This window comes from Buteo buteo, chromosome 3 (genome assembly GCF_964188355.1).
Source record: "Buteo buteo chromosome 3, bButBut1.hap1.1, whole genome shotgun sequence".
Classification (NCBI taxonomy): domain Eukaryota; kingdom Metazoa; phylum Chordata; class Aves; order Accipitriformes; family Accipitridae; genus Buteo; species Buteo buteo.
The window spans coordinates 705,298-731,383 of NC_134173.1; the positions used below are offsets into that span (position 1 = coordinate 705,298).

The 26,086-nt window shown below is 42.2% G+C and overlaps 1 protein-coding gene across 3 annotated transcripts in view; it reads left to right on the forward strand.

Moving 5' to 3' along the window:
* Positions 1–26,086, forward strand: part of VWC2 (von Willebrand factor C domain containing 2) — a 55,174-nt gene extending 29,088 nt beyond the window's left edge. For 2 of the 3 annotated variants that reach the window (XM_075024271.1, XM_075024272.1), the window contains exons 4-5: positions 4,831–4,989; positions 25,520–26,086. In XM_075024271.1, the coding sequence (XP_074880372.1) occupies positions 4,831–4,989; positions 25,520–25,671 (311 nt within the window). In that variant the 3' untranslated portion in view covers positions 25,672–26,086. The remainder of the gene's footprint in view (positions 1–4,830; positions 4,990–25,519) is intronic. The other variant, XM_075024273.1, reaches the window with a different exon arrangement.

Sequence of the window (26,086 nt, forward strand, 5' to 3'; positions counted from 1 at the left end):
CGTTCGGGCCTCTCCGTTTCCTATCTTTGGCCTGCGGTTTTCCGCACTTTTTAAGCTCCTGCTCACCCATGAAGATGTGGTGGGTTTTGGGGCAGGAACCCCTTTCCCTTAAGTTCTTCACACATGGATTGCTGCTACCTCCTCTTCTGGCTTCCGGGAGTCCTGGCTAGCAAAACGGGGTGAACCTTACACCCAGCAGCTCGTGTAGCATGAAACAACTGGCAATGTAGAAGGCAACACCTGAGAGGAATCTAATGCGGCTGCAGAGGGTGTTAGCATGTGTGGCTGGAGCTGAGGGCATGAGCCGCTGCGGTGCCGGAGGGAGCGGAGCCAGCCGGCAGCGCTCACCAAGGAGCGGCTGCGGCACCGGGAAGCCACCGTCACGCGGTGTGGGGTAGAACTGAATCATCTATAAACCGCCTTGTGGTTTAAAGGATATATATTAGTATGTGGCAGTGTGGTAGTCAGATGTGCCATCAGAACGGCTGGTGACAACTTTGTTAAGCTCTGGTGGAAATCAGGACAAAACCGGCAGTGGAGCATTGGCATTTCAGAGTTGTCATTTGTTTTCTCTGGCAGTCATCTTTGGATTACTGATAATTAGAGGATATGTTGACTCATTTGCCTGTGCTTTGAAGCTAATGATTATTTGAAAAGGAAATAAAGTGACCTCTGAGTGAGGCGATGCTGGCTGCCCTGAACAGGGGTTTGCCACTGCAGGAATTGTGCACCCAGCCGTAGGTTTAGGATTGCATGTCTGTCTTTGCTGCAGGTTTAATGTAATTTAAAATAAATGGGAAGATTGAAAGGTGTGGGACAAAGAAGATAGTGCAGTGGTAAACTGTATGTCACTAAACTGAAAAACCCTCTGTTAGAAAATGTGCAGTCTTTGATGTCTTGGTTGTTTAGATCACATAGCATTAAAAATGGGATTAAAACCATGTTCATTTTACACATCACATCTCCACCACTGCAAGCACTTTCAAGTTGCAATCAGTTAAGGAGCTTTTAATGATAATGACCCAATTATTTTTAAGACTTGGTAGTAAACACTTCATGTTGATATTTTAAGGGTTTAAATTAATGATTTCAGTTTTACAACTTGGTAAAAGCTACTGTAAGAAATAAGCATGCCGTATGAAATTCCATTGGCCAGGCACCCTTTAATCATACCCTATTCTTGTTATAACAGGAAGCATTAATTAAAATTGGAAGCCCAGGAGTAATTATTTCTTTCCTTGCAGTTTTCTTTGAATGGCATTGTTACGTTTAAATCCTGCATGAAGGTCGTGGTTAAGGTGGTTTAAACATCAGTGAATAGTTTTCAGTGTTTCAGAGGCAAGGAGCTACAAACTGGTGTTTTCCTGTACAGGATGCTGTCAGAGTTGCACTGTTCTTTATTTTCTTTAATTTGATTATTAGAGTTTCTGATTACTTCCTTAAAAGGGGAGGAAGGAATTAAAATGGGTATTTCATAATTAGTGTAAGATGACCACAGACTCTGCTAATAGTCTTTCGCAAATTATAGTGATTCTGGACAAGTGATTACAGATATCATGTCCTCTGCAATAACTGCCCATAAGCACGTGCCCAATAGTATACCTTTTTTTTAGTTTTGAGGAGCAAGCAGCTCGATTTGTTGCAGGGATCAGACTCCACCACTGCTCCTGGCTGCCCGGCATGACATCCCAAGAAGGTCCTGAGCCTCAGTCAGACCTGTAAGATGAACCAGGTGGACTTGCTGCTCCTTAAAAGAGCTGCAGTTTCTCTTTTAGGCAAAGGTTCAAGACAAGTGGCTAAAGAACTAAGATTGAGTTCATCTCAGTTGTCTTCTTGTTCTCTTGTGTGCAGTTGTCTTTGCTCCAGCACAACGCTGTCAAAATAGAGGTACCCGACGCAGTGTGAGTGAGAGAGGGCTGTGCTAGCTACATGGAAAAAGAAGTCCGTGCTTGTGTGCTCATTTATTTTATTTTGTAAGGGAGGCTGAGCTCATTTGGTGTTTTCTGGATAGCATAGTGTTTTCTAAAAAACAAAACAAACAAAAAACCCCAACGAGTCATGGTTAAGCCTATAACTTTAAATTTCATCTTGCAGAACAAAGACTTTGTCAGTCTTTTTCTGCTTTCCTTTGCTCTGAGTGTTCATGCCGGATGTTTACTCTTGGGATCAAGTATTCAGCTTGTACCATGGACAGGGGAACGCTGACAGAGCTGAGCTCTCTTGCAATAACGGCTTTAAAGTGAACCATGCAGAGCTGGTGGCCTGACCCTTCCCACAGAGTTTGGTGTTCCTCTTCTAGGCTGGTTAATGGACAGCTAGAGCACGTGTATATCCCTGCAAATTGTACACTGTTTTAGTGTTAGAAAAAAACTGAGTTGTTTGTAAAGAAGCATAGTACAGCAACCCCAAATCTTGGCAAGTATGTAAAATAAGAAGTTGTCATTGGCAGTCTTCTGTTTGCTACTATATTTTAATATTTTAACCATATACATATTATTTTTCTCTGGTTTAGAATATTAACTAGAATACTATCTTTCTCTTTATACTTTCTGCAATGTAGACATACAGTGTAATATATAATAATTATATGTACAATACATTCTATGATAATGTACTATATAATACACACAGCATACAGTTATGTATGTGTGTATGTATATATGTATACACACATGTATATCTGTGCATACACATATTCTGAATTTTGAAAACCCTGCTGCTGCTGTGAGTTTTGATGTCATGTCAATACCTCATTGACAAGGAGAAGGTATAAGTTGTGTGTAAAATCATCTACTTGTAACAAGCTAATGCCAGGATCACAGCTTAGTCCCCATAGTAATGTCCCCTGGTATGTATTCTATAATTGCTTTAATTGCTCTATCTCCTAGCTTTCCTGAGCAGAAAATGCCACTGAAAGGCTGCCATAATACATGGTAAATATATTTCTGTCCGTGCTTCTAAACAGGTAGGTGTCCTCCACCAGTCTGTTTTAGTCAGTGGGCTGGCTGTAATTAGAAATTTCAACATGTTACAGCCTGAAGTGACAGATTTGGGGGTTGTTTTTTGGATTGTGCCTGTTTGTAAGTTCTGGTTTGGCCTTGATGACCACCTCTCAGTGGTAGCCTGATGTAATTCTTAATGATGGCACTGACCTATATATACATATATATGCTAGAGACATTTTTATTTAAATTTTAAAAAAATATTTAAATTAAAAAAAAAATTAATATAAGTATCTATGGATAACAACTTTGAAATACCAGAGGGGAACTAAATAATTCTATGACTGATTTGGCAAGAAAGGATGCAAACTCATTTTAAAAGCTCCCAGCTACTTTGGGATCCACTGAATTTCCAGTCTTCCTGTTGGTATTGGCTATCCATCCATAACTTGGTCCTGGCAGGAGACGTTTGCATTGCAGGAGCTGTCTCCAACTGATACTTTCCTTCTCCTATATGCTGGATGAGTAGATTGTGAATCAGGTTTTGTTTTGGCAAGGGAGAGTTTATAGCACTGTTAATTGGTAACAGTCATTGTGCTTTTAGGGATGTGGAGGTGGCATATGAATTCCTGAAGTTTCTGCAAGAGAACAGTGAAAGCACTGTGTGCATTCACAAACACAAAAAGGAGTATATTCCCCAACAAACATTTGTCCAAATATGTAGATATTCCAGGGTTTTTTGCCTGCAAGTGTGCTAATCTATTATCACACCAGGCGGGACACAGTTAGCTTTCCTTCTTTTCCATTTGCAAAGGTGCTTGTTATATACTGAAAGTTTAAGCTTGCCTTCAAAAAGAAAATACTTAAATCTTGCCCCCATTCATAATCATATAGTTAACAGCTATGCAGCAAAATAGGATTGGTCTGCATTCTCAGCAGGGCTTTATTAATGCGAGTCATTCAAGCTCATACTTGAAAGTCAGTGGAGATAATCTGGTGTATAACAGCCATGGATCTGGCTTGTTTTTCACATGCTATGAACACTGCTAAACATGCTCATACAAACCTCTGCTTTGCCAGAGTTTCCTTGCGACCTTGAAAAAAAAGAGATTTTAGAACTACCTTATGTTTAAAATGATGGGAATGGAAATCTCTTTCTCTTCCCTCATCTTTTTTTTTTTCTTGCTTGACAGTGAATTATGGCAGAAAAAGTTTTATTATACAGTAGTACATTGTATCATGATTAGGGTCTCTGACAGAGCATTAAATATTACTATTCTATATAATTTCCAGTTAAGCAACCATTCTTGCTTTTCAGTTGCTTTCAGTGCTGGTCCTCTGTCTGTATATATGTGTGCATAGGTGCTTCATTTCGTATTGCACAGATAGGTTATTTTAAATTTCCTAATAATTTGAGCATGTTTGTATGTGTGCATGCCACCTTAACACAGAAACAATGATGTAAGTTATTTGTATTATCTAAGACTGATACATTTATTGAACAGAAGTTGGGGTGGGTGATCTCTCTTCTGAGTGGCATGGTTGAATGTGACTCCAGTGTCTTCTCACCAATGCAAAGCCTCTGTAGAATGTTATTGACTTGATACGTTCATTGGAAATGCAGGCTTCAAATACATATAGAAATTATTATATCAAGCAGCAGTATATGTTCCTATTTGTACTTGATCAGTTTTTGAATTATCATAGCCATATATAACATATTAGTGAAGTAAAAAAGCTTTGATGGTGTGAGTTTGGGAAGCCAGCCTATTCTGTTCTCCCCTGCTTCCCACCCTCGTTAAAAAAAACCTTCCCTCCGTTTGTCCTGTGTCCTATTTGACTGAATGTGTAGATGCACCCTAAGTCTGACATCTTGTTTGGTCTTCAGAATCATCAGCACTGCCCACACTGCACCATGGTCAGCAGAGGCTTGCACCACGTGGTCTTGTCAAGAGAAGCCCACTCTCCGGGGTTCATGGGGAGAGAGAGATGCTGCTGTGCGTGGTGATGGGGTCCGCGGCGCACCCCACCTGTAAGGCTGTGCTGGGTGAGTGGGGAATGGGGTCCTTGGGACACAGCGTGCTGCACAGCAGTGCCATAAGGTACAGCTACCGAGATGGCTCAGAGAGCAAAAGGTTTCATCCTTCATACTGTTAAAGCAGCTAAGCAAAAGCCTACATAGAAAATAACATGTCCTTTGAGGGATCTCTGGAAGTTTAAAGCACCAGAGAATTCATACTTGACATGACATGATGATTTTCCAACCTGTCAGTCCCTTGTGGTCAAATGTACATGAAATTACTATAACTCCTGTCAAAGTGACCTCTGTCATGGCCCTTTGTCATTTTACAGTATATGAAGCCATTCTGTGGAAGAACATCAGAAGGTCTTGTGTGGCAGCAAAAGTTGGAGTGCTGATGCATGCAGGATAAGCGGCAGTAATGCAGAAAGATACTGGTTCTGCAGTGGGATTGCTGTCATGGAACAAGCTCACAAGAGGGGGATTTAGGAAGCATTTGGATGGCCATAGGCCCTTTCTTTGGGAAGGCATGCATGCATGGTGTAACACCTGGTGTGTTCATCCCCGTTTGTTGGCCAGATTTCATCTTGAGCAGTTTTTGTTCCTAAAGTATTGATATAGTCTTGCTGATGGCACTGTATCAGCTTTGCTCTACCCTAGAGGCACCTGTTTTTCAGTATCGGATGTAATAATCTCAATAGGCTTATACTTATAGGTTCATATAGAAGTGACTGGACTCTTAGGCCCATGGAAGATGCTTTGTAAATTTATCAATTTTAAGTAGGAAAGAAGCATGTGTCCACAGGATTTTTTTTTTTACTGATCTTTCTGATATAATACCTGTTTTATTGGAAATGTGTTTTTTTTTTATTTTTTGAAATTTAAAAGTTTTCCTACTAAAACTACTTCCTACTTTTTTCCCTTTCCCACAGCTAACCTCCCATGTTCAATAAAATCAAAGAGGAAGAAGTGGAAAAGAAGTATGGGGAGGCAGAAAGACCTTAATTTTCAAAACCATAAAAGCTTAAATTCTCTTTAAGTTTTTAAAAAAATCTTTTTTGAAAGGAGGGCTGCTTAGAAGGAAACAAATATGAAATATTTTTTCTCTCGTATTCTACATAGAAAAAGAATAATTTTCTAGTATATTTTCAACTTTTTTTTTTGCCCTTTTTGGGTCAGTGGATCTGTTTCCCCTCTCAGATATAAACTCATGGTGGAGTATTTAATAGACTTAATAAAACCCCCTAGAAAGCTCAGATTTTGTGAGAAAAAATGGTGAGATGAGTGCTCCTTTGGGCTGCAGCGTTGCAGCAATAGTTGATATTCACTTTTTACTCCAAGAAGGAACTGATAGTGAAGTCTCATCTCAGGCCCATGTCAAAAAAAAAAAAAAAAAAAAAAAAAAAAATCAGTTCTGTTGCCACTGCCTCATTTTCAGGAACCAAAGCAGACTTCACCACAATCATCTGGTTCCTGTTAAAAGTTACGGACCCACACAGAAAAGACATCTGCAGTCTTCTTAGCTGCTTGCTGCAGGAAGCTGCAGAGAGCCCTGTTCCTGTGTGCACCTACTTAGGTGGTAAGAAAAAATAATGTGCTGAGGGCTACGCTGAGGACTGCAACACACATAGACTTGGCAATGAGTTAGATTTGAGAAAACTCATTTAGATGTGAGGTACTCATGCCCTCATAGCTGGAGGAAGAAAGGGTGCTCTTAAATTTGATTTATACTGCATGAGCTCTTTTGAAATCTTTCTAATGCCTTGGGCCTGGTTTCCTGAACGTGCAGACATGCACATTTCTGCATGGGAGCCTTGCTTGCTTGTTTATTTAATTTCCTCACTCTTTTATTTTTCCACAGTTTCTTTTACCATCCCCATTCCTCCTCTATTGCCGTGTGGCCAAGATGCTCTATTCTCCTAAGCCTATATGGTTGAATGCCTTGCACAATCTTCCTGCAATCTTTTCATGGAACTCACATTTGAAAACTGAACACAGGGCAGAGGATCATCTTAAGGGGAAAAAATAAATGTGGCAGGGGTGGAAGCTTTTCTTAAAATCTTTCTTTTGATAGAAAGCAAACAAATAAGAAACCAAGCCATGGGAAGTCTGTCTGTAATGGGAGTCGAATATGGTCAAATATGGCTAGGCAGGCTAGCCCTCTCCTTTAGATATTTTTTTGTCACTTTTTAACAGCCTGGAAGTGGAATCTGGCTTTTAACCAGAAACCTGTGTTAGAAATGGTGTTTTAAAGGCAATGTTGTGTGCAGGAAGAACTTGCGAGAGATTAGTTATTGGGAAAAATAAGTGACTGTGTGCAGCTTTTAAAAGCTCCACTTGGAAAAGAAGTGAAGGCTAAGGAGAAGAAGTGCCAAAGAGATAAAAAGCAATGTTTTTCTTGTTGCCTTCCATTGTATCTGACATTTTATCCTATTTTAAGAGTTTACCCCTTTCTGACTTGTCAGTATCTGCATTCAATCATTACTTGTCAACACAGTTTTATTTAATATGAATAAATGTGCCATAATTAGCTAAAATATGAGTCTCATAATTACAGGTGTAGAGTTGTTTTATTTGCTAAGACTTTGTGCTCAGGGAAGATGACACAACATGCCAGGAAGGCTTAAAATCTGAAATCTAAATTTATCAATCTGATTATTTAATCATGATTAGGGTATTTTGACTTAGTCCCAGTATGCTTTTACAGTTCTGGCATTTGCAGCACTAGCCAAAGATGAAGATGTGTTTAACTGTATTTTTTATTGCTGGCATTTTGAAGAGCCGTTGCTTCTGTTTGCATGTGATTCCCTCAGAGAATCTTATCTTTGCAACTGGATTATTTTGCCCTGCTGCTGGGATGTTTTTACCTGGAGCAGTGTTCCTAATACAGTAGGAATCAACAGACACTCATGCTTGAGGGAAGAGACTTTTTGATGTATTGTATTCCTTGATGTAATTCGTCCGGAATGATACAAATTCTGTATAAAAGTTTCCATTCCAAAGTGCTTTAGTCTATTTTAAAGCATTTAAATGGTCTTATTCACAGCATTATGGTCAAGACTTCCCTTAAAAATTTGTTTTTTATTGTAATTGCAATCCCTTGTTAGCCTGTAAATAATAATAATACTGGAAACATTATTTCCACATGCTCTTTAGATAGCAAGAGTATATTTAATGGTTGTTAGAAATTGGTTAGTGTCTCTGTACTGCAATTTTAAGCAAAATTGTCACTTTCATCTAAGGAATTTAGGTGATTTTTCCTTTTCCAAAATGTAAGGGGAAAAATGTATTAAAAATCATGGCTCTTCTTGTGCTTAAGAAAGTGAACAGATCCTCAAAATACAAATTTATAGACCTCTGGCTAATCTTGCAGCATGTAAGTCCCAAGATATGTTTTGAAATCCTTGGCTGGAAGGCATTGTAAAGCAGAAAATCTTTATTACCAAGAACTTCAGCTGTTCATCCTCTGAGTAACACCTCTGCTGTCTCTCACATTAAAAGAACTAGTCTAGCTCAATGAAATTATTAGGTGAAGGCTCAAAGCAAGTAAAGGGATGTAGGTGCTTTCTCGTACATGGCAGAGTGCAACTCTGGAGGTCATTGCCATGGTTTCCCCTGGCTGTCCAGAGTTTGCATGGTTTTGAAAAATGGTTAGATACATTAATGGAAAGAAGGTCCAATAAAGCAAAATTCAAGGAGCATGGGGGCCAAGGTGTTTTTGTGTCAATTCCTGGGGGAATCAATGTCTTCATCAGTGGACTGGTAGCAGGGAGTGTGCAGTTGATTTCCACGGCTTTGGATGGTATGATGCTCTTTTGGACAGTCAGATGCTGTGCCAGTGGCAAACATCTCTAAAAGTAGCTCACAAAATGGAATGGGTAAAAAGGCGACAGACAAGGTTCAGTGTACGGTGATGCCCATAGGGTAAATAATCTAGATGGTGCCTCTGTGCTAGACTGGGAAGCAGTGGTTGCGGCTCAGGAGTGGTCACTGAGAGGTCTCTGAAATCACCAGCTCGATGTGCGGTGGCAGGCAACAAAGCCAACAAAATATTGCCCATAATCAGAAATACTGTCCGTAATCAAGAAGGATCATGAAAATAAGATAGAGGGTGCCATTTTTTCCCCACCGATGCATCCACATGTGAGCACTGTGTGCAGTCCTGGTCTCTGCACCTGAGGAAGTCTGTAGTGGACGTAGAGGAGGCGTGGAGATGAGCAGCTAACACGGTGGAGGGGATGGGGCTGGCTGAGGAGAAGAGACAGAAAAGGCTGTCCCTCTTCCTTTTGGAAAGAAGACAGAGGAGGGGATGCATGAGCAAGGTTTATAGAGTCACGGAGCCTGTGGGGAAGCTGAAATATTTGCCAGCTCCCACAGCACTACAAGTGGCTTTTTAGTGTTTGGTGGATACAGATGCGTATGTAACTCCATCACTGCAGAACCACCTTGTTAATTTTTGAGTGTTACCATGTGTGGGTATGTTTGTGATACAAATGTTAGAGCCCTGAAAGCTCTTCTGCTGTGGTCATTCTTTGTTTCCTTCATCTCTAACACACCTGTGAGAGAATTCATTTATGTTTTGACTTTCCGTCACTGTTCAATGAGATTTGTTACTTCATAGTTTAGTAGCGATGTCAAATAACTAACACTTGGTATTTGGACTGTCAGGCAAAGCCTTAAATGGTCCTATAGAAAGAAAATGTTGATCATAATTATTGTGATTAATTTCCAAATTAGGATTGGGCCTCTAACTTGCAAGGTCCTATGCAAAAAAAATTTGCAAGAAACAGCCTCAGCCCTAAAGAGTTTACAATGCAATAAGCACAAAAAGGTACAAATAAAAAGGGAAGGAAATCAGTGTAGATATCGTATGATTCTTAAGCTGTTTGCTGTTTGTGGACTGGATCTTCTGTCCTCCAGTCTTCATGCATTCTCTAGTGGAAATGAGACCCCTTAAAACTCCTCCTCTCCTGACCACTTCTCCATCTGCTCTTGAAAACCCATCCAAACCTTTCGTTTCACAAAGATTCCTTACAGAACTCTTTTTTTTAAATGCACATCAATACACGGATTTCAATGGCACATGCATAGATTACACACATACTTGACATAAAGAATGAGAAAAGAAATTACTAATCCATTAATGGTTGTAATTACAAGTATGTATTGTGCTACTAAAGCTTCTGATATCAAGTGCAAAGGGAGTATTTGTAAATTAAGCCCCTGAGCAAGACAGGAATAAACCACACCTTGCAAAAGGGAACAAGTCAGAGCAGCTGGTGGTTTCTTCCTCTTGGGCTGATATTCCTCCTTTGCTAGGACATCGATTCTTCTCCAGGAAACATCCCCTTTCCATGTCTCCAAATCCCACGTATTTTACAACACTTTGATCCACTCTGTAATTAAGAGCTCCTCCTTTTAATTTAGTTTCGTCTTCTAGGGGGGTTCTGTAAACTGGTAACGTATTCCACACCAGCTTCCCAGGTCTTCCTTATGCTTATGCTGTGCATGCAGCAGGTGAGCAGTGATCATTTTTATCATCACAGAGAAGAATACCCCAAAGACAGATGAAGTAGATAACATTGTAATCATAAATCAAGTGCTTAACTGTTGGTTGTAGGGCATTTTGGAGTTATAACTTCATTAGAAAAGTAAAAAGTAATTTTCAGTTTTGCCACTTTTATTTACTACTCTTTTTCTAGTGCACTAGTCTGAGTTTTATGAAAATCAGTTCAAAGTGTCTTGGGAATCATTTACAATTTCGTAAGGCTCTGGTTTTGCCAAGGAGAAAACAAACATAGCTTTCAGATAAGTATAAAAGCACCAGCTGTTTTTCCCCCCGAACTACTTTTTTTCCCATAATACTTGCCTTTGGAGATAATTTTACAAGAAGAAACATATACTATGTGGAAATATTAAAGTATAGGTTCACAATAATTCTGTTACTGTAAATACAAAGACTAGCTTTCATGCCTCAGTAACTGCTCCAGAGGTCTGATGGGGAAAAAAAAAAGAAAAGAGAGATCTAGGAAGCAGCCCAGCCTCCCAGTGCCAGCTTGGCCATCTTGTGGGCCATTGCCTGGAAGCCAGCGTAGTTTTTGTTGGGACAGAGTTTTCCAGACTGTTAATTTAATGAAAGGCCTGATCTGACTTCTTACTTTTCCCAGAGCTTGATGGCTGCTCCTGTGAACAGGAGCTTCAGTAATGCTGGTAGTGCCTGCATCCTCTCCTGCTTTTGGCTTAGTGGTAGGACATTTAAATAGTTCAGCCACTGACTGGGAATCTCGTGTCTCTTCCTTCTTAGAGGAGCAGACATCTTTGCAACCTCCATTATATGAATTTTGGCTGCTTAGATTGCGAGCTTGTGTTGGCTAAAAATGGCAGGGTCCAGATGAGCCCTGATTTCTTTTGAAGGTGTGTGTCTGTATCCTGCTGTCTGACTGGGATGAACTGTTGCATCTTCCTTGACAGAACATCCCGCCGTCTCACATTAGGGTTGATGGCTAAATATGCAAACTAGATCCATTGATACCTCTTAAAAAGTTGCAGTGGGAGTGTTGAAGGAAACATACAGCTTATCATCCTCACCTTACGTTTCTTTAACTAGACCCTGACCCAGCTGACATCCATCCACGTATGTACAAATCTGGCTGCTCTATGGGGATTGACTCCTTTGCTGTGCTCTTGCCGATTTCACATGCCTGTGTAATGGAAAGAAAGAATGTGCACTAATAACATCATAGGAGAAGAGCACTGCAGTATCAAATGGTGGTCTTAACTTAGCAGCACATGGGAAAATAAGTGCTGGGTTCAGACATCAGAAGTGAAGAAGTTGAGCAATATTGTGTGGAAGATTTCTTTTGTGTAGTGCATATCCTTTTATGTCTGCCCCTGCAATTTCTGTGCTGCTGCACTTCTCTGAGATGAAAGGATTTGTGTAACTTGCAGAGGCAATCTTTGCATTTAACAAAACTGGTTCCTGTATCTTTAGTAATTCGTGTCTCTCACTTCAAATCATCTCCTTCCATCTCAACAAAGAGATGATTCCTTAAAATCATTTTGCCAGTTGCCCTGCCTGCTTTCCTGCCTTTTTCCTTCCTGCTTGCAATCCCACTAATCTGGTTTCTTCCAACATGTGGCTTCCTACTCTTTTGCCTTTGCAATGAATCACCCTTCTGTCTGCTGTTTTCCCACTCTTCCTACCCCAAAGCATCTCTGTTAGCCAGTTGTTGATTCATGAGTTGTGTAAGGGCGATGCAAACGGAAACGAGAGGGAATTAACTTCTGATAGTCAGTGATGGGATTTCCATGTTGCAGCTTAATATATTTAGATTTACTTAGTACCTGGCTGCATTTCTAAACAGCTGTCTTTAGACGTGGTCCTAAGTTGGGTTTGTGAGGTCTCCTCAGGAACGGTGTCTTACATTTGCAGCTCTGACTTGTTGACAGTTCCTGATCAGCAGAATAATAACTATTATTTGGTGCACCCTTTCCTATCCTGAGTATTTCTATGGTCCAAATTGCTATGCTATTTTAGCATCTCAGCCTTTATTCTGTGCAAGACCTCTGTAAGGTAAGAAAGCGATACAAGCCCATGTCAGAAATTGGGCTGAAATGCAAGGAGGGTATCTCCGTGCTGGTGAAGGGGACAACCTGTAGACCAGGCTGTGGCAGCACCTGTCTGAAGGAGGTGCGATGACTTGCCCCCCGGAGGTGCCCCTTCTTTCCTCTTCATACATGGGGGCCGCAGATGGCTGACTTCAACCAGATCCCTTGGGTTTAGGTTTCAAAGTTGGGTGCCGAGTGACTTACCTCCAAGGCTGTGGCTGTCCAGGAGGAGTGAGCTGGAGTAGGGACCAACGCCAGACTTTCCCTGGGTCGCATCCTGGCCGGCTGTGGGAGCAGGGTTGCTCAGGGTACCAGGGGCGGGAAGGGTGTGCTCTCATAGCAACGTTTTTCTGATATTTTCTCTTAGGCTTCCTGAACGGGTACAAAATACAGTCTTTCCAAAGCAAGCTCTCTCAGTGCTGTGTTTCATAACCACCAGGGGACAATCATTAAAGGGAAAGAAAAGGTAGAATTATTGATTCAGCAGCATGGAGGACAAAGCATAAACTCTCTTTTGCTCATAAAAATACTGTGATTTTTCTCAGTTGCGGCATAACTTAGGTGCATCTTAAAGTTGATAAATAACTTTTCCTAGGAAAACTTAACATCTCTGTTATTTACAGATATATTCACATAATATTAGCATCATGTTAAAGCAACCAGCAATTACAACTGTGTATTTTGTAAATTTTCACACCTAAAGATAGTAGTGATTCATTAGGACTGGTGAGTAAAGAAGTTCTTTGGTTTCCATTCTGATTTCCATGCACTACACCTGTTTTTTAGAAGTACAGCTTTTTATTTCAGTCAATGAAGCTAACAATGCATGGCAAAGGATGTTGTTAGAATTCATTATATTTTAAAGGGATGTATGACATGTCAACAATTACAATTCATTTTTCAGCATGGATCCCTATCACTTCTATCCCTGTAATAAAGGGTACTATTTATCTATTTTTAGGAGGCAGATTTTTGGAAACATTTTATATAAGAAAGGTAGAAGGGGGAGAGAAGGTGGTCAGTCTTCAGTATATATTAAAGAAAGTCCTTTGTGGAACTGTTTGTTTATGTTTTAAGTAACAGTTGCACTGGGATTGGTCTCTGCTGGGTTCTTACCTTTTGTCATGTAACTCAAAGGAAATGGATAAAATGAGCACAACATTGCAGATACAGTCCAGAAACTGCCACAGGACCTAACTCTCTGAGTACGAAGCTGAGCAGTTCAGATGTGACAGACCACTTACTTGTTATTGCACAAACTTTATTCCCTTTAAGAGTCTCAACTTCTGTTCCCTTTTCCTGCAGCTGACAATGTTGCTCACAGCTTGTCTGTATGAGTAAGGTTAGTGTGTATCACTTCAGCAGATTACCTAGAGAGAGACATGTTAGGTACATCTGTACAACTGCAACCAGAGCAAACCAACTCTACTGAACTTGGATGAGGGGCTAGAAATCTGCCTGTGTAGGCAAGCCCCTAAGGTCATAACTAAAACAAAAAACCCCAAAGCATCTGTTATGATGACAAACGCCAAAATGACAACAAAAAGCCAAACCAAGCCCTTATAAAACACCTAATTTTGCAAGGGGACTATATAATTGAAAGAGTTGTCACTGTCTGATGTAACAGTCTTGCTGGAATTGAATGACTCTACATTCAGTATTTTGATATAAGTTGTTCTCAGTAAGAAAGATAACCCTTGATTTAACAGTATTCAGTGTATTTATTCTAGAATGGGGTGAAAAAAATGGCTGATGCTTGACTGATAATGTTTTGTTGGTTTGATTGAATAATTCCTTGTAGCAGTAAGTAGCTACTGGCCATGCTTGTGTACCGTATTCTTGCTAACCAGTGTTTTATAGTGACTGGAAAAATATACTGATTTAGATTGCACTTCATTGCCAAAGCAGCATTATACTGTGCTTTGGTACTACTTTAGCTTTCAATTTAGTTGAAGTCTTTAGGGCTTTTTGCATAATAATTCTCAAAATCTCTTCCTTCATTAGCATCCTGCATTTAGGATGTGTTTCAGGACACATACAACCCTGTGCATTACTGACTGAGTTACTGTACACTTCTCAGTGACCTAACTAACCTGCCTGATAGAGGCTAGAGCCCACCAGTGCTGCAGTGTTTTGGCTAATTAAAATGTGCTTTTAGTTCCAGTGTTTGCAGCACGTCTCTGATGCATTAAATTACTGGCCTGTAGCGCGTGCTTTTGGAAGTGCAGAGTCTATTTAAATTTGCATAATAGTTTTTAGGATAACTTGTTGAGGATCTTTCAACAAAGGCATTTCACACGGCTTGCTTAGTCTGAAGAGTAAGCTGACGTTTCCCAATGCGAAGAAGATGCCTTAGTGCTGAGCAGGTCTTTCACCAGGCCCCAGCAACCCCATTGAGCCCAGCAGGGTCACTGGGATGAATAAACGGCTTAAGAAAGGGAAGGATTGGCCCCGTTAACCTCAGCAGCAGAGCTTTTAAGCCCCCATACTAAAAGTGCTGGGGCAAGCAGCAGCTCACCCCACTGCAGCCCACATAACGTCGTACCACCGTTGTCGGTCCGTCTGTCCCCACGGTGCCTGGCAATGCTTCTGCAGTTTCTGGGAGAGAGGGAAATCTAGCGATGCATCGGTTTGTTTTCTTAGACATGACCGCTCTCTCTGGGCTTCAGAAACAGTTTCCAAGCAAGTAGCCGATGCTTTTGCTGCGTACCCCTGCTCCCATGCAGCTGCCGGCTCCCGCTCTGCCACGAGCATCTCTGCAGGATGCTGCTCTGCAGGGCATGTCCTGAACCGAAGCCACCCTCCTCTCTTCCAGGCTGGCTTCAGCCCAGGCTGGTTCACCGTCAGACCCGGCCGGTGCAGGGGGGAGCTGAGAGCTGTGGGACCATAGGCAGGCAGCTTTCTGCAAGCATAACATGGGTGAAAACCTGGTCCCAGCAGGCAGGGCCAGTGGTGAGCTGGGCTGCAGGTGAGCAGCACCAGGCGCCCGAGTGTTTCTGCTGTCCGAGACATCTGACGTGAGTTTTCCCGACACATTCAAGTCCAGCGTCTCTCATTTCCTAATCATCTGGGTGGTGACTGAGCTGCAAGAAAGCTGAGCATAAAATTGATGCACAGCTTGCTGGCTTCTAAGTGTTGATATAATTTTCTGTAAGATACACACAATGTTCAGCTCACGTCTAATTGGTGCCGTTTCTGGGTGGAACACAATATCCCTTTACAAGTTGTAGGACTTTTGAAAATCATTTTAAGTAGACTATTCAAGTCTTTCTATATTTTCTCTGATAAAGGAAGTTGTTTGATGTAGTGTATTTTTATGGCACTCGAGCCTCCTATTTAATTGGGCCCTTTTATGCTCTGAGGCTTTCTGTTTGGCTCATGTGGTATTGGATTGTGTAGTGTTCGATGTTCCTGTGCTTCTTTTTGTTCACTACACAAAAAGCAGATATCTGAAATTCAGCTCTCTGAATACACATGACAATCCAATGCTGACAGACAGCAGCAGCGGCAGGATTATGAACTGTTCCCTTGCTGCAAGCAGTTTCTATCTGCGCAAAAGTAACTGTGCAGCCCTGGTTTAGGTAGCATTTGGCATTGTCATTCCAGGGATGCTAATGTCACTGCAAAGTGCAAGGCGATGGAGAATCAGATTTGGGAAGAAGCAGTGGTGGAAAGGATCAGTCCAGTGGCTGTGATGGCTTTGTTTTGTGTTCTGTGGGATTTTTGGACACCTCTCCAATTTCTAAGACTGGGCCTGGAAGAAAACGTTAATCAATAGTGCTGCCACACATGATAAATGAAAAAGTGATACAACAGAACTTAATCATAAACAGGGCTTGTGAGTCTCATAAGCAGAATATTAAAACCCAAATCTAAGTGAAATTATAGCTTGTTTTATCTTCCGGATTAAAGCACGTGCACACACACATGCACACACGCGCAGGCACACTTAAGACTGCAGCAAGTGCCGGAGCTATGATACCCACTTTGTCACAGCAGTGCCACTGGGGACATGATCACCCCATTTAGTTACAGGAGAACTCCACTGAGCTTTCTTCTGTCTGTCCACTCACAGCAGATGCTGCTGTACCCATCCTTCTAAATTAGGTGGCAAAGTGTTATTTTTAATTGTTTTGCCCTTGGCAGATTTTCTTCCAATCTGTCAGTTCCTTGTGCATCTAACAAAACATGACCCTAACAGAGCGAGGGGTTTTATTATTCTTAAAAGCACCAAGGCTCTATCTAGCATGACCAAAACACTGCTTTCATGAAAGGTAGCACATTGCACACACTGCCTTTTTGTTGCTTCCCGTAGCAGCTAGGTAAAATCACAAAATGGATGAATACCTTTATTTTTCTTCTCCCTGTCATATATATACACATTTACTGGAATTCTGTTAGGATATTTGCCATTGTTCTCTAGCTGTCAGTATCTTAAGGCATTGATAAACCACAGAAATAGTACATGGTTCTTCAGGGTCCCAAATTGCTCTTAAAATTGGGTCTACCTGAATCTTTCTTCTGTAATTGAAAACTCTCTTTTGGACTCGGTTCAGTAGCGTCCAAAGGTAGTGAGGCGAGTAGAAGGTTGCACTGGATTGGGAGCAGTCAGAATCGTGACAGCAGCAGGGGTGATGAACTTATTTTTCTGAGAGAATGAGAGTCTGCTGTAATCCTAGTCACAGACTACTTTTGCCAGCTGCTTTTTGTGCTTTATCTTCCGAGCTGACGTTTCGCAGGAGATAGACGTATTTTATATATATCCGCATGAGAGGGAAACAAAATCAAATCAGGGAGATACAGACCCTTTAGAAGAGATTAGAGATTGGAAGGGCACAAAGTAGGCACCGATAGCATCTCTGAAGGAAGTGATTAGATTTGAGAGGGATGAGGGAGGTAACACCTGCATCTCAAAAATCTTGCTGTTGCGGTGCTATGTGGCAGAACAGCCTTATTTTGTCTTTACATGCTGCGTTATCACGTTTCGAAACCTGTCTCAAATATCTCAGCCGGTGCGTAAGAGACTTTGTGTCCCAGTGTGCTGGGAGGCAGGTGCAGCCACCCTTTATCCATCTCTTCTATCTTTCGACATCTCTTCTTCCAGCCCAGTGTTTCATTAGTCTCTCTAGCATCTGCAATAGATCCTGGAGGAAGTTTGAAACGTCAGAAAGAAGAAAGATCTGAAAGGTGGGAGAGAAGGCTTCGCTTTTCCTGGCATGTTCCTAAAATCACTGAACAACAGGAACACTCTTGCTGTACATGGAAGACTGTCAAGTAGCATTGCTGGAAAGTGAAACTTTTCTGTAACGCAGAAGGGCAGCAGCAGATTTGACTTGAGTGTAGTGAAACGTTTGTTTCTGTAAGATTTCTATCTGGTATGGAATTCATAGTGTCATGAAAACGTCAGCTTCAACTTTTTCATCAGTGGTCACAACAGAAAGGCAAATGTCAGGAAGTAGGAGGGAAATGGGAAACAAAACAGGGAATAACATTGTGCTACTGTACAAGTCCATGGTGTTTCTACAACTTGCATGTGGTGCACAGGTCCAGTCCTCACAGCCCAAAAAGGTGGTAGCAGAACTGGGAGAGGTCTGGGGAGGTCAGCAGGGATGGTGGAGATGCAGAACCTGCCTCCTCAGGCAGCAGGTGAGGTGGTGGGAGGGAAGGGAAGCATAATACAGGTCTGTAAGCTCATGAATGGCATGGCAAAGGGTGCGTGGTTGTTACTGCCTCTTCCACTATGAGGATTTGGGGATACCAAGTTTAGGTAATGGGTGGAAAGTGTCAGACAATAACAGAAAACCGTTCTACCCTGTGTGCAAGAGCTGTGGACTTCCTTGCCATGAAGTGCTGTTTACATGGGTTCAGCAGGGTGTTGGAGAGGTTAATCATAAATCTATTAACTCCATCCATTAACTCAGCACACAGGAGCCATTTACAAAGTCTCTGGTTCAGAAAGTGCTGGAAGCTGGGTACATGTGTTTGCTCTGCCCCCATACATCTCCTTTTGCCTGCTGCAGGTGCAGGGGGACCTCTGATCTCACCCAGCACAGCTATTTCTTGTATAATGTCATGGTTCTCAAGACTTCAGGATGAAGGGTAGGATCTGTCTTTTCATGTTGTAACTGTTGGAAATATCTCCATGAAGTCTGGGGGGGGCGGGGAATCAGGGCTAAGCTAAATGTTGAGATTATGTCATTTACAAAGTGTTCTAATACCACAATGATGAATGCCATAAAACTGTCAGGGTAGATGGGACTGCTGTCAGGTACCTTGGAAGTGACCTGTTTGACTGCTGCAAGGAGCTATTAAAAGGGTAGCTATTAGGGAGTTTAGTACAAACCAGAGCCCAAAGCAGTCTTACATCAAAGTGTTACATTACAGAGGTTGTCACTGTAGTTCTAATTGGCGAAAATTTGCCGTGACTTATTCTCCAGGCAAACACATTAACTTGCAGTTGAACAGATTTCTTTGTCCATAATTTGTTTCAACACATGATGAAAACATTTGATTAAAACACAGTTTACCAAATTGCTGTATCTTGTATTTTTTTAACTGATCGAAACACGTGCCCATGCAAAAGCAGGGGCAGCCTGCAGAGGAAATAGGCATAGCTCTGTAGCGTACAGCTGTGGTTTTGTGGAAGGAGAGGAGGAGAAGCTTCAGAGAGCCTCTTGCGAGGCTGTCAAGGTTACAGGTGCTATTGCTTCTGTAGGTGAGTGGCTTGGGCATTCTCTGCTGATAATTGGTATTGGCTGTTTTCTTCCAAGATAACAAAATTTGCATTTTAATTAGATTGTTGCATTTGTCAACACTGAAGCATAACATGTCATTGGAAGCTTTTCACAGGACCAGCATAAGGACTTTGAAAAAAATCTCAGTAGCAGTCTTTACCCCAATAATATTTTTAAACTTTTTTAGTTTTTAAGCATTGAAGAGGTGAGGATCCCATTATAAACTCTCAATGAATTAACCACCATGGGCTGCAGTCCTTCACAAACTTCTCCAACATGGGTCCTTCCCACAGGCTGCAGTTCTTCAGGCACTGCTCCAGCATGGGTCCCTTCCCTGGGCTGCAGTCCTTCAGGCACAGACCGCTCCAGCGTGGGTCCCCTGCGGGGTCACAAGTCCTGCCACAAAACCTGCTCCAGCGTGGGCTCCTCTCTCCACGGGGCCACAAGTCCTGCCGGGAGCCTGCTCCAGCGTGGCTTCTCACGGGGTCACAGCCTCCTTCGGGCATCCCCCTGCTCCAGTGCGGGGTCCTCTCTCCCCGGGCTGCAGGTGGAGATCTGGTTCCCCGTGGACCTCCCTGGGCTGCAGGGGGACAGCCTGCCTCACCGTGGTCCTCCCCACGGGCTGCAGGGGGAATCTCTGCTCCGGTGCCTGGAGCATCTTCTCCCCTCCTTCTGCACTGACCTGGGGGTCTGCAGGGCTGGTTCTCCCACATGTTCTCACTCCTCTGTCTGACTGCAGGTTTGGGGTTTTTTGCACAGCAACTTTTCCCCCTTCTTAAATCTGTTATCCCGGAGGCGCTACCACCATCATCAATGGACTCACTGTTTTGTTAAAGGGTAAAGGAATTTGGCAGAAAATAAAACCCCTTGCATTCCAGCTTATCCTCAGATGTCAGAGGATCTGGGGCGGCTAGGTTTAATTTCTGAGTGATGTCCAATTCAACGCTCTAAGTCCGGTTGTGTAACTATCACAATGATGGATGCACTTAATAGTGTACCGCACTCTTGGCTTAGCCATGTTCAACGCACGAGAATTACCAGACTTAAGGAGTTTGGTTGCGTTAATGAACTATCATGACTAGATTAATGAGCAGCGCAGTTTATTAAAGCAACAGTACATGTTCCTTTGGATTGCCGGTGATAAATACACTATCTGCAAAGCACGTGCAAATGGTAATACAGTTGACTACAAGCACATTAAATTATGAAAGAAAAGAGCTCTAAAGAATTCTAAGTTTCCCAGGGAAGCGCTTGGTATAACCGAGGGTTTGAATCTCACCCATAGGTGTCCTATAGGGGGGAAGAGAGGTTCAGCCCATTGACTGATCCCAGAAGTCAGTGATGTCCTCCTGACTTGTCTATGATGGTATCTTCCCTAACAGTCCTCCTCTCTTAAGCACTTTTATACTATTTTCTTATTTTTAGGTGGAGCTTGAGCAGCTCTAGTCATACATACCTTTCCTTTGTTTGGTATAAAGTTCTCTCGCTTTGCTTTTAAAGGTATATGCTAGAGAAAATTCAGAGCGCGTGCACCATGGGGGGGTGGTTGCACCTTGGAGGTGGGTAACTTTTGGAATGGAGGTGTGTTTTGGTATTATAATGAGCAAAGTTCACCCAAAGGACCTGCTGTTGCGTGTCAGTACCCCAGAAGTGGGCACATGTGATATAAACCAGAAGTGTAGGGCATTAGCTTGACAGAACCCCCGTTATTTTACCTCCTTGCTTCAGTGGATTCAACGCAGGGACGAACTGTTCTCAGTCCTGTCATTCCGGTTCCCTATCCTTGCGATCACAGAGGCTGGCTGCGGCATCTCAGCTCCGCTCCACCCTCCGCATTGCTTTTCAGAGTCAGCATACCAAGCTCCCCTGGTGTTGCTGACATCTAAAGTTGCAGGTTCTGTTGCTTAGGGAACTACCATGGAACTGATTCTTTACGTGTCCACTGCGTTCCACCCTGGAGGTTCACCTTGCCTTGGGGAAGGGGTGTCATACCGGTAAGTCACCTCCAGCTATCATTCCACACTCGGCCTTGGCCAGCAGCAGGTCCATCTTGGAGCCGGCTGGCATTGGCTCCATCGGACACAGGGGAAGCTTCTAGCAGCTTCTCACAGAAGCCACCCCTGTAGCCCCCCCGCTACCAAAACCTTGCCATGCAAACCCAATACATATGCCTTCCTAGTTCCTTAGATCCCAGTATAAATGTTGCTTTTGGAAGCTGGGATTCACTGTTTCGGATGTGGGGAAGCTGGGAGCTGCATGACAATCTGGTGCTCAGTGTGAGAACTGAGGATTTGCACTGAACTCACTGCTTCAAGACATCGCTGAGACGGCAGGAACTGTGCCTTAGCCCTAGGAAAGAAATCTCTGCTGATACCAGCATGATACGGCTCAAGTGGAGTCTGACAGTGCCAGCATATACTTTAGGAAAACAAATGATGTCATGGTAGATTTCAAGCTGCACTCGGAATTGGTACAGTATGTCATATTGAATTTTCTGCCAGATTTAAGAGTGATATGGCCAGATTTTCATCCACTGTGAAGATGTGCAGCACCGCTGACTTCCTTAGAGCTATGTAAGTGTATACAGTTGGGGATGGGGCCCAGGAGGTTTATACTGCGGATCAAACAAGCTCAAACAAGCCACTGCTGCACTGAACGAGTGCCGGCTGCTAAAGTCGGGCAGAGTAGTGGTGTCACCAAGCAGGAGCTCAGAAAGCAGGCAGCCTGCTTTGTAGACCAAGGAGAAGAGATTTACTGCTCCTGCAACAGCAACATCTAGTCAGAAAGCCCACTGCTGCTTTGGAGTTGGAACAGCCCCAATTTACTTGGAAATGCTTCTCATGTGCTAAGTGAGGTAATTTTGAAGACTTCTTAAAAACTCAAAAATGTCTCGCCCTTTGTGATGGGAAGCTGAAAATCTTGCTAAATCAATATAAACTGCCCAATTTTAAGTAAAGCAGTAGTTTCAGCAAATGCCATGCCTTCAGGGCAGCATAGCCACTCTGAATGTGGAGGAGACGTGCTTCTGCCTCCCTCTGCTAAGGGAGAGTGAGGAAATGGCTTGAGTCTTGAGTCTGACACCAGCCTCTGTGTGCCCACGCTGCTTCCTCGCCCCACTGTCTGCTTAAAATCTTCAATTTCTTCGTTTCCCCACTGTCCTTTTAGGCAGACGGAGAATCGGATCATTAGCTGCTTCATCAGCACCGTCCACCTGACTGGCAGGGGCTGGGGAAGCTGGAGGTGCAGCTGCAGCCAGGGCAGCCCCGCAGCGAGGGTCCCACCGCTGCCGCCCCACGTATCCCCCATCACTGCAAGCTGGTCGCCTCTGACCAGCCCAGCCGTCTAAGTCTGGTTTCTGTGACTGCTCCTCAGAGGAATAGGAAAGGGATGAGCGTCGCCTGCTTGGTGGTAAGGGAGCCACAACACACCAAGAGCCAGGACTAGCTCATACAGCTTCAAAATGGAATGAGGTTTGGGGTAAAGCTTTGGGGTTTTTTCCCTAGAAGGAGTCTGAGGGTTTAGAAAAATGATAAAAGGAGAGCTGTGGAATTATTTTCCCATGTTTGGACACATTGTACTGACATTTATGTGCATGGGGTTGCAGTAATACAGTCAGTTCAGCCTTTTCATTTATGACCTTTTCTGTAACATTAAGCACAATATTGTGCGCACATGATATTGCAAAGAAAAAGATGAGGCAAGGATGCCAGTTGACTATTGCCAGTCTAAGTACTATGTAGGATTTGCAGTTACAGTAATGATGGGTGCAAATGCATAACAAGAAAATAGCCGATTTTCTATAGAAAAGTTGCATGATACTAAAAAATATTTGTTGCTGTCATTTATTTTTGTAGGGTCCCTTTCTCAAGTAGATGGTTATTGCTCTTCTGTAGATTTACCAAAGCAATGACTTTCCCCCATACTAAATAGTTTAACGATTTAGGGCTAACTTGTTGTATCTTCACATTTAATAACTTTCTGATGTAAGAAGGACTCATCACCCATGGCATTAAGGTGCTGCTAATTGTGAATGGACGCATTTACATTCTGAATCCTAGTGAATTATATTATGTGTGTTGCACTGTTTTTACTTCATTCCCTGGTTGGTTTTTATAACCAAGTATAGCCTGTAACATTTACTTTACCAGAATGAAATAAATCCTGCACAGGGGATTGACATCACTTTTGTTCCTCTTGTGCCTTTGACACAGTGTTTAAATTTCAAGTGGTCTTGGAGGTTTCATACAGATTCTCCATGGAAATGCTTTTAATATTTCAACTCTCTATATCATATAGCTTTGTAAATTATGGGGCTATTACAGGCCAGCATGCAGAACATTCAGGTATCTTTACCTAATGTGCAGGTGAAGCCCTCTTGGGATGAAAGTTTATTAGGTGCAAGAAGAATACTGTATTTAACTGAAACAGAATTATATATATGAGAGTTCAATTCTTTTAAAGTCCCACCGAGGACAGCATAGTTAATAATGCTTCTTCATCATCACTTTAAAGCTAGGGTACCTCCCAGTGTGCGGTGGGACGCAGGAGCATGTCTTCCACCTTGAAGTCCTTCCTGTGTTGTGCAGCCCAGTGATCCTTTGCATGGACAGACTGAGGGGGCTGCAAACACAAAAGTATCACAGTAACATTAGGTTAGTAAGGCAGGTAATTTTACATGAGATACGCTGTATTTTGCTATCCGTTCTGCATCCAAAGCCTTGAATGGGCAAGAAGCCACCCAAAACTATGGAAGAAGCCACATGTTAGAGATACTTGTCAACAGTCAGTCCTAAAACAAAATACTGGCTTAAATATTCAGAGGATTAATGGGTATGACTTGCTGAAGCAAATTTCTGCAAGTCTTGCAGGTCTCTTCTAGAGGGTAATTCTTCAGTGAGGAAAGGCCTTCCTTATTGTCAATTTGGCATCTTATTCTCAAGCTGCTCTGTCAGTACACAAACACATAACCTGATCCAAAGAGATAACTATCAAAACTGGCTTGTGAACTATTTGGTTTGTGCTTTAAAATGTGCAGCGTGCCCTACCTTTGGTTTTCAGAGGAAGCACTTAAAAAAATAAATACATTTCTTTAGAAGAAGAAGCCGTACTGTTTGGCTTAGGTCTTAGAGTAGACCCCTGGCAATGGAAGACTGAGCCTCATCTGTGATTTATTTACTTGTGTGGCAAACAGGTTGGCAGTCAGTAAGTGCTCTGCACATCCGTATTCTTTCAAGATTTTGAGCTGTATCAGATAAATGTATGCTGGCCTCTACTGCACATTGGACAGTGGTACCAAAGTGCTGTTGAGTGGCCAGGCTCTGCCTGAGCAGCTGGTTTGTGTGCTTAGTAAATGGAAGGGCCGAGTTCCCCTGAGGACATGACAGTTTATAGGTAGGAGATGACTGGTAGGGTTTAGTGCTGCTTTACAAGTGTGTGTGGATTTTCAATGCAGAAAGAGACTTCTTTTTTAACAGAACTGTAGATAATACAGCATTCGTAGCCTTCTGCAGCAGAGAGATGTGAGGATGTCACCTTTTGAAAGAACCACATTTGTCTTGTGAATATTGTGCTGGTGGGTTGTTCTCCTGCCTCATCCTTAAAAATGAAGTTATTCTGGTGTACTGTGAATAGGGGTGTTTGTAGACTTGCTGACTTACATAAAATGGAATATTTCATTTTATACACGAAAAGTGTCTTCATTCAGAAGAGGCTGGAGCTATTCCATTCTACCAGAAAAGGACTATTTTCTCATGAAACAGAAAATAAACTGATACTTTGATTACTATACAAAATACAATGCTTGTTTCCAATGGAAAAAAAAGTAATAACATTTCTAGTATCAGCTCTCTAGTAGTCTACAGTAGCACTGTTGCATTATCAGTAACTGGCTTTTTCTCTAGCTTGAATCTGTATTCATCTGCGTCGTCAGTTTGTGCCCAGGTCTCTGTCACAGTTGCATGTTTCACAGAAAAGCTTTATGGCACGTTCCCCTGTGGAGGGCAGGACAGTCTGTACTGAAAATGTCCAGCCACATTGGAGGGCAGGGTCCTTGCTGTCTCTGCTGCTTTTATGCCTTGTGCGCCTGCTCACGTTTGTTTAATGTGCCCAGCATTACTCACTCCGTGTTAGGTTTTCCGTGCTCAAGACTAAAACTGAACTATGCTGGATTACATTGTGCTATGGGTATCGCATAATAAACTCTTTCCTTTTTTTAGGCCCGAACTGCTTTGCAGAAACCATTGTCATTCCAGCAGGCCGGGAGGTGAAAACTGATGAATGCACTATATGTCATTGTACTTACGAAGAAGGCACTTGGAGAATTGAACGGCAAGCTATGTGCACTAGACATGAATGCAAACAAATATAGGAAATCTACAAATCTAAGTACTTTTTGTGGTTTTTATAAAATATCTCACAGTAGTGAGTACCCTAGATGACCCAGGGAAATCTGAATGAGAAGATTCTGGTGAGGAGCAAAGAATAAAATATTGATATTTTGTTTTTCAAAGTAACATAATACTGCAAGGCAAAGAAATGCATATATTTAAAACGTTTGGACATAAGAATACCTGTCTTAATAAATGTGTTATTTTCACAGTGAGTACACTAAAATACACTCTACAAAATATTCTATGTATTTCTATAATACCATTATAGAGCTTAAAAATAAATGTTTTATATAGACAATACAGATTAAAGTACTGTATCATTGCCTGTCCTGTTGTATACATGCACCATGGCTAAAACATTACATTTCTGTTCTAGTTTCACCATACGAGGGT